This window comes from Sciurus vulgaris (assembly GCF_902686455.1).
Source record: "Sciurus vulgaris genome assembly, chromosome: 1".
In the NCBI taxonomy this organism is placed as follows: Eukaryota; Metazoa; Chordata; class Mammalia; order Rodentia; family Sciuridae; genus Sciurus; species Sciurus vulgaris.
Window position 1 is genome coordinate 169,195,384 of NC_136461.1, and position 14,378 is coordinate 169,209,761.

Consider the following 14,378-nt stretch of genomic DNA (forward strand, 5'->3'; position numbering starts at 1 on the left):
ACACACATACTTACCATTGTGTCAGAGTTAAGAATTTGTCTCATAAATTCCAAAAATGACGATGCAAGTTCTCCTGTGTCCTTACTAAATGTGCTGACCACTCGTTTTAGTAAACTATGCAGAGCACTACTGTTTTTCCTTAAAGAACTGTAAACAAAGAAAATAAAGATGAAATATTGTGTTGGAGATATGAGTACATAAAGCTAGTATAAGAAATGAACTAAGTTCGGACAGAGTAAAACATATTCCACAATTTTAAAAATGAAAAAATACTTTCACATATACACAATGTAACAAAGTGATATCTATATTTACCAATTCCTTTTAAAGCTTCAAGCTTATAAAGACAAAAATTTTCCAAATAATAAATTTATAAAGCCTAGCATCAGAAACTTAATAGTTCCCTATTTGTTGAGGGACTTGAAGACTTCTCTAACATAAGATGGGTATATAGCTAACTCAAAACCTTGCCCAGAAAGCCTAAATTACCTAACAGTTACAAAGAATGATTATTCCTACAACACTCTAATCTGACAAAAAGAATCAAAGGTCTAAAGCAGAGGTCATCAAACTTCTCTGATAAAAGTTAGATGGTATATAATTTTGGCTGTGCAGGTTATATACAGGCTCAGTTTATTTACCTCTTTTTTACAACAGCAATCTCAGTCACTACTGCTTAATTCTGTTGGTATTATCAGGAAAGTAGTCTTAGACACTACATAAACAATGGCTGTGTTCAAGGAACATTTTATTTACAAAAACTGGAAGCAGACTGGATCTAGTCTACAGAACAGTTTGCCAACCTCAATACAGAAAGATTTCAGCACAATAATTGCAATATATATCTAAAATCTTGATAATATACAGCCCTGCTAAAATAATTCTAGACATTTATACAGTTCTTAGTTGACCAAGAGAATTCAAGGAAAAACTATTCTAATATTCAATTATATTCTTTAAGTTATAATATAGTTAGCCAAAATGAAAATAAATATGATATTAATATTAAACATGCAGTGTTTGGAAAATATGGTTAGATTCTGAAATGACATCATGCAAGACTTTGGGGAAGCAAAACAAAAGGAAGAAAGATAAGATTCCAGCTCTTGAGAACATAATAAAATGGAAAGATACAGGAATGAGAAAATATAAAGAAAAAGATAAAACTGTTAATGAAAAAAGAATGGGTTAAAAAATGGACAATACAAATTACTAGCCACTACATAAAACTTTAAGCAAGTGAGTTATACATTCACAATCTATGAAAAAATAATATAAGCTGGGAGTGCATGCTATAATTCCAGAAAAGTTCCAGGCCAGCCTGGGGAACTTATCAAAACTCTGTCTCAAAAGAAAAAATAAAAAGGATTAGAGATGTAGCTCAGTGTTAGAGCACCTCTGGGTTCAATCTCCAGTATGGGGGGTGCGGTGGGGCAGAAGAAAAAGAAATAAAAAAGAAAAAGAAAAAAAAAAGTATTAGAATATCTAAAATCAAAAAACCTAACAAAGCTGGGCACAGAGGTACTGACTGTGGTCCCTGCTACTTGGGAGGTAGAAATTATATGAACCAGGAGTTCAAGGGCAGCCTGGGCAACACAGCAAAACCCCACTAAACAAAGTAACTGACAACACCAAGTTCTGATAAGAATGAGGAGCAACTAGAACTTTAAAGCACTGCTGCTAGGAATGCAAAATGATATATCTACTTTGGAAAACAATTTGGCATTTTCTTAAAAGGTTAAACATACATTTATCACATGCCCCAATACCAAGAGAAATGAAGGTACACACAAAAACCTGTATCTGCATTAAAAGTGTAGAATAGCTTTATTCATAATCACTGGAAATTAAAAACAACTCAGACTGCTAGAATATTACTCACCAATAAAATACAATATTTTTTTTTTTTTTTTTTTTTTTTGGGGTACTGGGGATTGAACTCAGGGGCACTTTATCACTGAGCCACATTCCCAACCCTATTTTGTATTTTATTTACAGGGTCTCACTGAGTTGCTTTGCACCTCACCATTGCTGAGGCTAGCTTTGAACTCGCAATCCTCCTGCTCAGCCTCCTGAGCTGCTGGGATTACAGGCGTGTACCACTGCGCCCAGTTAAAATAAAAATTAAAAAACATTTTTACTGCACCGCTAATGAGTCTTTTCCATAAACATAAAAATTTTCCCATGAAATAAATAATACCTTCGACCTTCTACAGTAGGTATAAATCAATTAATTGGGGGGTGCACAATAGAAAAAAATTAAATCTAACAGTATATATTATGTTTGACAAAGCATTACCTTTTTAAATGAAATAATCCATAATCATGCTCTGCAAGAAACATCATTGTTCTAACACATGTCAGCAAACAGTTGTAACTGCTCTCAGAGTTAGCTAAAGTAGCTAATAGACAGTCACAGATTGAGGCCATCAGTTCTTTATTTGGTAGAGAATTGGAGAGCTGCTCCAGTTCAGAAATAGAACCTTCAGAAGATGTTGGCAAAATAAGTGCAATGTCCTGTAGGTGAGGAAAGGAACCGGGAAAAAAACAGATTTTAACTATTTATTCGGAAGTACAGAGCAATTAATTCTTAACAATTATCTCATTAAAATATTGTTGTTATGATCCCATCCAAACATAGATTCAAATACATCAAGAACAAAGGACTTGTTTGCCCCTTTTATAAAAGTTAACTTAAGGCCAGGTACAGTGGTGAACACCTGTAATCAGATTTATGGGGACTGAGGCAAAAGGATTCCAAGTCAGCCTCAGCAACTTAGCAAGAATGAAAAATAAAATGGACTGGTGATACAGTTCAGTGGCAGAGCATCCCTGAGTTCAATCTCCAGTACCACACACACAAAGAGAGTTAATGTACCAATACACACTAGAGAAATGCTTGAATATTTTACTTTATGGTATTTTTACTTTAAAGGAACACATTTTAAAAATATTTTCCTTCTATATTTTATTAAGTATACTTCCTACTTCCAAATGATTAAATAAAAAGGTTAACTATTTTAAATCACTTTATCATTTATTCCATGGTATCTTTTTTTAGCTTATAAAGAAACCATTCAGAGAAACACATTTTAACATATTAATATGGGAATTTAAACCATCATAAAAAGTGATGGAGCAAATAAACATTTAAGCAGTCCTCCAATTAAATATTCCCCTCTACTTTTTATATACTTAAAAAATTCTAGTTTTCCAATACAAAGCAAGTTTAACTAATGATAACTCTAAAAACTTCCACAACTCTTTTTACAGAAGCAAATTGAAGTATATAGAGGTATTCTGGGGTATATTTTATATTTAATCACCTTTAATTACTTCAAAAAACTGCAAATTAGTATTCAACTAAGCTTGGGGCTATAAAACAAAGGTGTGAATCAGAAGGAAGGGATAACAAAGTGAAGTCATGGATGTGATCTGTGTGATATGGGAGGAAGAATAGTCATGCAATCCAAGATGGATTACTTAAATACCAATCAAACGGACACTTTGATTTAAAATATCCTTTGACAACATGCAAAATTATTTTCTATCAGGTTCCTTTTTTTAAAAAGAAGTCACACAAAAAATATTCCTCCTTGATTTGAATCTTAAATGTAAACAAACCGAATTTTTGTCTTCCAACCTGGGATTTTATTTAAAAATACCCTGCCTGGGAAAAAAAAAAAAAAATCACATCTGATAACCACTTGATATTAGCAAACAAGCTAAAATACAATTAGGCACGGTAATCTTCCTTAAAGATTCCAATCACAATGGGCTTTAAAAGTTAAAACGATTATCGTTATCTCATGAAACAATAATGTAGACAGCAAGGGAAAATACTACTACTTTTAGCCAATAGTCATAAGCACAGTAGACTAAACACACTGAAACTGTCAGAGTAATCTTGGATGCCTTCAGAAGTTGCCCTAACAAGATTAACATTTTAACTCAACTAATAATACAACTATAAAATTTAAGAATCGCTTAGTGTGTAATAAAACTGGAAAGAAAATTAACATAGCAGATATTAACCAAACCTAAAAAAAGTCCAAACAATAGTATATAAAGCAAATGACCACTGTTGCAATCCTACAAAGGAGAAGAAAAAAATTCTTTGGAGAAACCCATGAAATACAAACCCTATATGAAGCACCAAATCATTTTACTGTTCCTTCACTTATCAAATTTATATTCCTAAATAGCAGGAATAATACAACATACATGAGAGCTCTTTATTCAGTCAAGATGAATATAAAGACAAGTTTTAAAGCACACGCATGTGTATACTCACACACACACACACACACACACACACACACAGATTTTATAAAATGATTATAAATACCTGATCACAGAGAGACTGCAAAATGGATGTAATATATTCAACACACTGCTGGCGAATAACACTGTCTCCGGGAGACCGCACCAAAGCTAAAAGATCCTGGAATATCTCTGCATATCTTTCATCACCTTTAATAGTTCCATTAATTAGATGCAAAATTGCTAATTTACAAGCTTTGTGTGAAGCCAGAGCATCAAGAAGAGCAAGCAACCTGGTGGTTTGGCTAGTATACTGTTTTTCTTTATCTTCTGAAGTGCTGAAATAAAATCAATACATTTAGTAAACACAACTCTTGATTTTAAAGGCATTATTTAAACTTATACAAATTTTGCATGAAACATTTCATTCCTTGAATATAATGACAATTTATCTGGAATTTTACAATTACTGTAAAATTTTATAAATTCAGATTTGGTATTTTATATATATATATATATTTTTTTTTTTTTTTTTTTTTTTGTACCAGGGATTGAATTCAGGGACACTTAACCACTCAGCCACATCCCGGGTCCTTTTTTGTATTTTATTTAGGGACAGGGTCTCACTGAGTTGCTTAGTGCCTCAATAAGTTGCTGACACTGACTTTGAACTTGCAATCCTTCTGCCTCAGCCTCCCAAACCTCTGGGATTACAGGTGTGCACCACCACGCCCAGCAATTTTCTTAAGTCACTATTTCCTTATAGTTCACTTTTCAGAAGTCCAAAATGAAGCCCTCCAAGGTATCTTGTACATAAAATGATGAAATAAAGTGTTCTAATTTAAAATAATTTACATATTTATTCATACATACATGTATATGTATATATTTACAATACATATATGTTATCTGGGCATTCTAAACCACGGTTTCCAAATTCTAAGTGAAAAAAGTGTATCTGTGTCAAGAATAACTTGAGGAAAATTTTCTTAATGCAAAATAAAAATACCTTTGCAAGTCTTCTACAATCAAATCCAACACAGTTCTCATAATCAGAAGTGCAGTTGGTGAGGCAAGGTCACACAATTGAACACAAATACGCCGCAACATATGTTGAATGGGCTGGCAGGTTGTGCCAGAGAAAGAGCGAACTATTTCTTGGAGCAACTTTGCTTGAACATGAAGGTGCATGCTCCACAATTTTCGGGTGTTGAGTGCCACTGATATATCATGTGGCTCAATAACCTGTTAAAAAAGTATAATGTGTGTGTACATAGATTTTTAATATTTATTTATAGTCACAAAAACTGTTCAGGAAGAACTGTTATAAAAAGAACATCTTTGTGCATGCTTAAAACATTTAATTTTCTATTATACAATTAAACATTTGCTTTGAATTCAATGAGTCTAAAAAATCTCATTGTTCTCAGGTTAGCAGTCAGTTGAGCAGAGTCCATTGGTGAAGCAACCTAGTTATTTGCAAATTCTAACACATGATAAAAGGGGGAAAGGATTTAAAATAACAGAAAAATTTAAGTACAAATACATGTAACAGCATAATAAAACTCACTTTAACAAAAATTTATTTAAAACATTACCCCTGTACTTCTTCAATGACCAACTTGCTTCAGTTTTAACTCACCCTCATCCAGTTATGTCTTTTGGGGGGAAGAGGGATGAGAATTAGTTTTTGTTTTTAACCAAATCACTGGCTTTATTAAAAGTGTTATTGCAGTCATTTATAAGATGCATGTTATATGTAAGTGATACCTGAGTTGTTTGCATGGGCAAAGGAAGAGGCAGCAGCTCTGAAAGAAGTATGAGACCAGAAAAAAATCCTTCAGGAACCTTCAAGATGGAAGAAAGAACTTCTTTTAACATTAAAGACCAAGTATTATTGGCCAGAGTCTCTTCTGAGATTGTGAGTTTTTCATTAACTCCTTGGGTAAAAGTCAGTAAAATATCAATGATGTCATTTTGAATTTTCTGTTCGTCACTATCCAAACGACCTGAGAGGGGGATAGAGCATAGGAGCATGTGTAAAGTAACAAGTGCTGAAGGAACTCGCATGTCCTTAAACTCAAAGGATCCACCTCTCAGGAGTTCCGTTAACATAGTTTTAAGAAGAGTGAGTGTGCAGCGAGCCATTGAAATAGTAGTAACTCTGTGAAGGGTAGTCCCCATGTTCACATGGAGCCGCCAAGGCTGAGTCAAAATACTGTTCAATTTTTGTAGAACCCGAATAAAGGTGTCCATTCCTTCAGCAGAAAAAAGCTGAATAACAGCAAGATTCCATTTCAGGTCTTTCTGTTGACCTTTATATAAAATAAGGGGAAAAAATTAATTATTTATATGTTAATAATCATTTAAGAATTTTGATTATTTAATAAACAGTATTTATATTAAACTTAAAGAACAGTAGTTTAAAATGTATAATAGTCACATTACCTTCAACAGGAGGTGGTGGACATGCCACATTACAGAGAACACGTAAAGCAGTAGTAAGGCCAACTCCTTCTGCAGTCATCAAGTTATCAATATTCTTCAAAAGTAAAAATGAACAGTGTTTAGTTTCTTGGTACCCATCAAATAAGAGAAAATTTCAGGCATAATATTAGTTAAAAATATAAGCTTCCAGTGTAGAGCGCCTGCTTAACATGTACAAGGCCCTGGTTTGATTCCCAGCACAAAAGAACAGAACAGCAGAAAAGGGGGAAAAAAAAATCTTTAAGTTAAATATGTAGGACATTTTACATTTTATATATTTAAAATAGAGGCCCTCAAAGCTAAAGAAATGTATCAAATTATTTCATCTGGCATATGCTGTACTACATTGTTATTATATAAATAAAAAGAACTGTAACGTACAAATATATGTAAAGTATTAAAACAAAGCAAATATACAGAAATGTATGAGAGGTCCTATATTAAGAGTTTAAAATAGCTTTTTTCTGGATACCCATTTTATACATCTCTCCCAAAACTGAAGCGTATATTTTAAAAGTCCTCAGGCTGGGGTTGTAGCTTAATGGTAGAACACTTACCTAGCATGTGTGAGGTACTGAATTTGAGTCTCAGCACCAAATATAAGTAAAATAAAGGTTCACTGACACTAAAAAATATTTTTTTAAAAAACGCTTTAAAAAAAAAAAGCCAGGCTGGGGATATAGCTCAGTTGGTAGAGTGCTTACCTCCCAAGCACAAGGCCTTGGGTTCAATCCCCAGCACCACAAAATAAATAAATAAATAAATAAATAAATAAATAAATAAATAAATAAATAAATAAATAAATAAATAATAAATAAAAATATAAATAAGTAAAAATAAAAAATAAAAGCCCTATGGGTACTAAACCTCTTTCAAAACTGAGGAATCAACATTGAATGCTTCTGGGTTATATAGAATAGATTTTTCTTTTAAATGCAGATACCAAGTCAAGAGCCTTCTTAGAGGAAAAAAAAATATAGTTTAGGTCCTTAGCACCTGCCTATGCCGTTTCCTATCAACAAAGTTAGACCTGTTTTTATAACTTTAATAGACTAGCCTTAAACATGTTTTTAAAATGTGAAAAAAATTCAAAATTTTACTACTCTAACTGCTAAGTTTCAGAATATAAACAAGTTTTAAAAATCCTTTCTCATGTTTCCTACTTTAGATAATGTTTTCCTTTAATTTTTTTCTTACAGCTCTACAAAAATACATAGGGCAACAGGGAGCAACACAATGAAGTAAGTCTTGGATCCACAGCTTTTTCTGTTTGTGTTGTTTTTTTGTTTTTGATACTGGGGATTGAACCCAGCAGCACTTAATCACTGAGCCACATCCCCAGCCCTTTTTTATTTTTCATTTTGAGATAGTGTCTCCCTAAGTTGCTCAGGGCCTTGTTAAATTGCTGAGGCTGGCTTTGAACTTGTGATCCTCCTGTCTCAGTCTCCAGAGTTGCTAGAATTACAGGTGTGCACCACCACACCCAGTTTGGATCTACTATTTTCAGAACTTCTCAGGAGAACAGCAATTAAGAGGATAAGAATTTACATAAAAATCAAAACTTTTAATTAGCATGTAATTCGAATTTCCAAAATATATTTCTTACTAAATACTTTTACTAAAGCCATTTGATATTTATTTCACTCTGCCATGCCCGAGTACCCTGAATGCATGACAATCTGAATTTACAGGACATTAATTGTACTTCTGCTAAATAAAAAGACAATATTATTAAAGGCTGCATATGTCTGAAGCAAAGAGCTAAGAACACAAAAAGACCATGATGGCATCACAGGACTTAAAAAGTATTCTTAGGAGAGAATGAAAAGAACAGAGATATTAGTGAAGAAAAATCTGAAACAGACAAACGCAAACAATACTGTGTTGTTAGTTCAGAATGGCAACAAACTGGATGATATATATAATATCTATTAATTGCTATTATCCTAAGTCATTCTAAAAACAGTAGACCCAGATCGGGTGTGTATATGTGTATCAATATATCTATCTCACATATATATATTTTCACACATACACATATATCTTGTGTATATCTATATATATCTTTAATAATACACTGCAATTCCAAGACCAAAATGGTTTACACATACTTTTCTCTCTCAAACACACACGCACAGCTCACCTGCTAAATGAAAAAAGAGATAATTCAAAGTCCATATTGCCCTTCAGTTTAAAATTTTTATGTATCTATGAATGCCTTTATTCTTCCTTCCTATGCTACACATTGACCAAAATCCAAGACTATGAATGCCATGATTATTGTTTTGAATTATTTTAATTACATGATTATTTTCAATTGTACTACAGTGAATTTTACAGATTTTATGGATTTCACCTTTTATGAATTATTTCAACTATAGACATGACAATTTCAAATTAACAACAGAATTAGTCCCCACTGTGCTGAAACTGATCTCTCAATTTTCACCTAAGTATTTTTAATGAAATTCTTTTTCAGTAACTAAAGTTTAACTGAAATAGTTATATGCTATATTACCATAGCATTTAACTTTAGAAACTTTAGTAAATATCATCAAAATGTCAGGAGGTATCTCCCAATTCAAATGAAAAATCAGGACAAAACCTGGTAGCAGAAAGCAATACAGTACACAGGGTTATGTGCATGTGTATTCATGTACACACACAATTATCTACATCCATACACCAATTTACCTACACAGTCTAATAAATCAATCAAGGACACAATGTCTGTATTATCTATAAAAGTGATTTAATGCTCTATCACAAAGTTCCATAAAATTAAAACACTTAAGTTTTACTTACCTGTTTAACATATTCAATTAGGTTTGGGATGCAGTTAATTTCAAATCTAAGGTTTTTCAGAGGTTCAAGCCACTTGCCAAGTTCTTGAAAACAAAACAAAACAAAACAAATCTATGATTTTTAAAAATAAAAGACAATTTTATAACAAAGGAAGTAAGGTATTTTTCCCCAAAGAAAAACATTATCAGAATTGTATTGATTTTAATATCTAAATTGCATACAGGGATGAACTCGTGTCTTGTTCTTTAAACAAGTTTTAAAATGAAATAGAAATATAGCCCTATTATATTGGTTCAAAAATAAGTAGTTGACTACTCTATCTGGTTTCTGAAAACTGAAATATAAATGCTTAAACATTTAATTAGTCTACCTAATTAAAATGAATGTTTTGCAATAATCAATTTATAACATTAAAAAAGATTTATAAACTGCTTCTAAACTAATATAATACAGGTATATTTACTTGACTTAGTTGCTGCCAAAAAAGTGCAAACAAAATGAATTAATTTCCCATGGGATCAACCCCATGAGAAGATACTGAGTGCCTCTTCCCTCAACACAGAATTTAAATGTTGTCAATTTCTTAATTTGCCTTTATAAAATTAATGACTAGCACCCCAAAATAATGGCAACAAACTCTAATTATCAAACACAAGTGAAATATGCCATTTATAGCAACCAAACTAAAATTCTCCAAGAAGTTTTATTGTATAAACCTTTCTCTAAAAATATTTTTAGAAAAGCATTCTAATGTAAAAAGTGATATACCAGTTTCAAACTGATTACAGGCATGACTAAAGAAAAAAGAAAATAGTAGTCACATGTCTCATTGGTTCTGCACTCCATCAGTTGTGCACCTCTTAATAATTTGCCAATGCATTTTAAAATTAAGTTTTATACAGACTATATAGCTCAAATAAAAGATATAAAGAACAAAATACTAAAAAGACATATCCATGTACCTATCACCAAGAAAATAATATCATTAAAGGTACTGTGTGCCCCTCTTTTAAAAGAGCATACTTTAGAAAAAAAAAACAAATTATTTCCACTATGGGAAGCTGAGTTGACCACCCAAATTTTACTGGAGATATCTCACATAAGATTTAGGATTAAAAATAAAAGAAGAGCCAGGCATGGTGGCACATGACTATAATCCCAGTGGTGGGAGAGGCTGAGGCAAGGAGGATCATCACAAGTTCAAAGCCAATCTCAGCAAAAAAGCGAGGGGTTAAGGTCTCTAAATAAAATATAAAATAAGGCTGGGGATGTGGTTCAGTGGCCCAGTGTACCTGAGTTCAGACCCGGATACTGCCCCCGCAGATAGATAGATAGATAGACAGACAGACAGACAGACAGATAAATAAAAGAGGCCACATGTCATTTTATAGCATTTTTACAATATTTACTCAATGTTATCAAAATTTCTACTTGATAATGTCTAGAAAACCAAGAAACAATAAAATAATTTAAAAATTGTGATTAGCTAACTTAAGCTTTTTAGACTGCCCATATAAGGTTTGTAAAATCTTCACTCAATATTGAATGAAGTACACTTTAAAAAAATCGGTACATTTTAAAAAAAAAGTTCATATTTATTATTCTTCATTTTTGAGGATAACACAAATGTTAATCCACAAGTAGACTTCCAAGTTATATTTAGAATAGTGCTGTACTTAGAAATAAATATATGTAACAAAATACATGCACAGGCAAAGCTATACCAAAAACAAAACTTTTGAGTTCTTCTTAAACTTCTTTTTTTGTGTGTACGTTATAGGAGATCGAACCAAGAGCCTTGCATGTGCTAGGCAATTACTCTATCACTAATGCCATATCCACAGCTCTTAAGCTATCTTTTCTGTTTTGATTAGAAACTTTAATCAACTACCAACATTAATGATTTTTCAGGCATTTTCAAACCTGTTCATTTATATATAAAAACAAATCAAACCTTTTGTTTTATAGTATTATAAACTATTTTTACAAAAGGTCATTTCGAGAAGTTAAAAACAGATTACTATATGTATTATCAAAACATGACAAAGCATTAATTTATAGATATTCCAAGGCTTTTCCCTTCACGTATTATAAATGCTTAAAATAACTTCAGGTACCATACCTTGCAATTTAGCATTATTTTCATCTGCTTTACAAAGCTTCAAGAGAGATGCTGCATGTTGTTCTAGCATTTGAACATCACTGGAAGACTGAACCACCACCAAAATAAGTATGCATGCATAATTATAAGCTACTGACTTCTTAGACTTGGAATCGCTGAAACAAAATAAGGTTTTTAAGTATGGGATTAAAAAAAACAGTATTTTAGGAATAATTTTTAAACATTATTTTCTATTCGGATTTAAAGACACTAAGGAAATTTACAATGAAACATGACTAACTTCTTGAAGATAAGAAATCAGATTTTACAGTTCATATCCAGTTTACCTGAAAACACTACTTAACAATACAGCCGTCCCTCAGTATCCATGGAGATTTAAATCCCTAAGTAAAATGGCTTAGTATTTGTATATATCTACACATATCCTCCCATATACTTTAAATCATTTCTAGATTACTTATAATAATACCTAATACAAAGTAAATGTCATGTAAATAGTTATTACACTATATTGCTTAAGAATGACAAGAAAATAAAAGCCCATGCATGTTTAGTACAGACACAATTTTTTTCTGAATATTTTCAATTTATGGTTGGTTGAATCCTCAGAAATAGAACACACAGATAAGGAGGGCCGACTGTATATAAAAATAAAAGCTAACTACAAAGGAAAGTAAAGTGTCCTAAGACATGAAGACATAAGAATAATGAAATATTAACAAGAATATTTCATTGACAATAAAATATTAGGACTATACTTCACTGGTCTCCTTTAAAATCTTTGTTCAATTGAATAAATAGGAACAAATGTGATTACCTGACATTATCACTCAGTCTTCCATTACAGAACCATTAAGATATAGCTAGGCCAGAAGCCATTGTGGTTTGCCTTTCACAGGCTCCAAAGATTTGTCACTCAAGAAGTCATCAAGTCCACATTGTGAAGGCAGTTACTGAGATGCTACTGCATTGGAAGAGGGCATGTCTCTTCTCATGCACTACAAACCCTCTGCCCTACTGAGCAGGCTTTTTAAAACCATTCATTCTCAATTTCCCCCACCTAGTCAAGCAATTCTGAAACCAGAGCACTACAAATGCTTTAGAAGGCAAGCATAAAAGACAAGAAGAGTGTTCACTGCTTTTAAGTATGTATCCCTGGGTCTTCAGATTCCCTTTTACACATATCAACAGGGTTACTACAATTACAATCTTTGTCAAGACTAAGAGCAAATGAAAGATGTTATTAGAAGATCCATTCTTCTAATAGAGCAAATGAAAGATGTTATTAGAAGATCCATTGCTTTGGAGCCACATATTATATTTTAGAGATTTCTGTCATTCTAATTCTTAATTAACGAGGTATGTTTTATATAAAAATATAGTTTTTGCATTCAAAGAAAACCTTTTTTTTTAAAGAAACTAGCCCATTAATGATCTAAAATTTAAGGAGTAAGTAGAAAATTACCCCAAAGCTTCTTTGGAATAGTACTCCATTAGAGTAATGAGACTTTGGAGATTTTTCTCAAGACTGAAAACATGGCCAACAGCTGATCTTCCCACAGGATTAAAAGTAATCAAATAAAGATTGTGAAGGGTTCCCAAAAGATCTGAATGGTCAGTTTCTTCACTGGCGGTACAACGTTGAAAATGGCTGAAGAGTTCTGTAATACACTGCAATGTCTGAGTTGAGTCCTGTAGCCACAAGGCAAATGCATCATCACCATCAGACTGGAGACCTTCCTCTTCATCTTGATCATAAAGGTGACACAGAGCTCGGATTAACAAATTTGTTGCTTCATATTCCGACATAAAAAAAAGAAGGCCCTTTTGTGATTGTGCAAGAAACTTTAAAACATCTTTTGTGGCTTGTAGTACACCAGGGTGGGCACTTGTTACTGGAATTGACAGAAGCAAGGTAACCAACTCCAAGAAGTGATGACTGTGAAGATACCTGTGGAAAAGTTAATAGATATACTGTCAAATAAGTGCAAAACACTCTCATTTATTCAACATTCACTAGACAGGATGAGAGTGAAAAATTTTAATAGCCTTAATTCCTTATCCTCAGAAATATTATGTTTTAACTAAAAACCACAAAAATAATAACAATAATGTGATTATCAAGTCTTCTCTCCACTAGGCCAAATAAAAGTGAAAGTTCTCAGAGGCTTCCTCCTAGCAAACACTCAGTACATGTTCAATAAATAACTGTTGAAGAGGTTTTCTCTCTCCAGTGTTAACCTTCACTCTAAATTCTAGACCTTCTTTTTTGAACCACTTATCAAATGCTCCTTTTTCACCACTCTATCTGAGGCATATCAACATATGTGAACTAGTGTAGCCAGGAAAAAGATACTACATATAATGTGAAGCATATAATAGATGCAGATTTACCAGAGATCTAAGTATCTCCAGGGGGAAAAAACTTTTCAAATTACCACTTTTAGCATTTGAATAGTTAATACTACCACATACATCACTCTTATCAGATCTAAGTATCCTTTACTATACATAATTTTAGGGGGAAAGTGAAACTTAACCAACACTCCAAAACAGACAAATGCCACAGACAATTTATTTGAGCATCAGGTTCCTTATCTATGCATTTCTTTCCTTACTTATAGGGCCTATCAGGCTTAAACTCTTCTAAAATCAACTTTTTCAAAATAAAACTTAAAGATTAAAAAAAAATTTTTTTAGG

General features: G+C 32.4%; 1 protein-coding gene across 1 annotated transcript in view; it reads right to left on the reverse strand.

The window, feature by feature from the left end:
* Window positions 1–14,378, reverse strand: part of VIRMA (vir like m6A methyltransferase associated) — a 56,189-nt gene that overhangs the window by 12,170 nt on the left and 29,641 nt on the right. The window contains exons 9-17 of the mRNA XM_079116793.1: window positions 13,143–13,628; window positions 11,678–11,832; window positions 9,556–9,638; window positions 6,712–6,805; window positions 6,034–6,578; window positions 5,273–5,508; window positions 4,349–4,601; window positions 2,300–2,517; window positions 15–147 (exon numbers count right to left, since the gene is read on the reverse strand). Coding sequence (XP_078972919.1) covers window positions 15–147; window positions 2,300–2,517; window positions 4,349–4,601; window positions 5,273–5,508; window positions 6,034–6,578; window positions 6,712–6,805; window positions 9,556–9,638; window positions 11,678–11,832; window positions 13,143–13,628 — 2,203 coding nt within the window. The remainder of the gene's footprint in view (window positions 1–14; window positions 148–2,299; window positions 2,518–4,348; window positions 4,602–5,272; window positions 5,509–6,033; window positions 6,579–6,711; window positions 6,806–9,555; window positions 9,639–11,677; window positions 11,833–13,142; window positions 13,629–14,378) is intronic.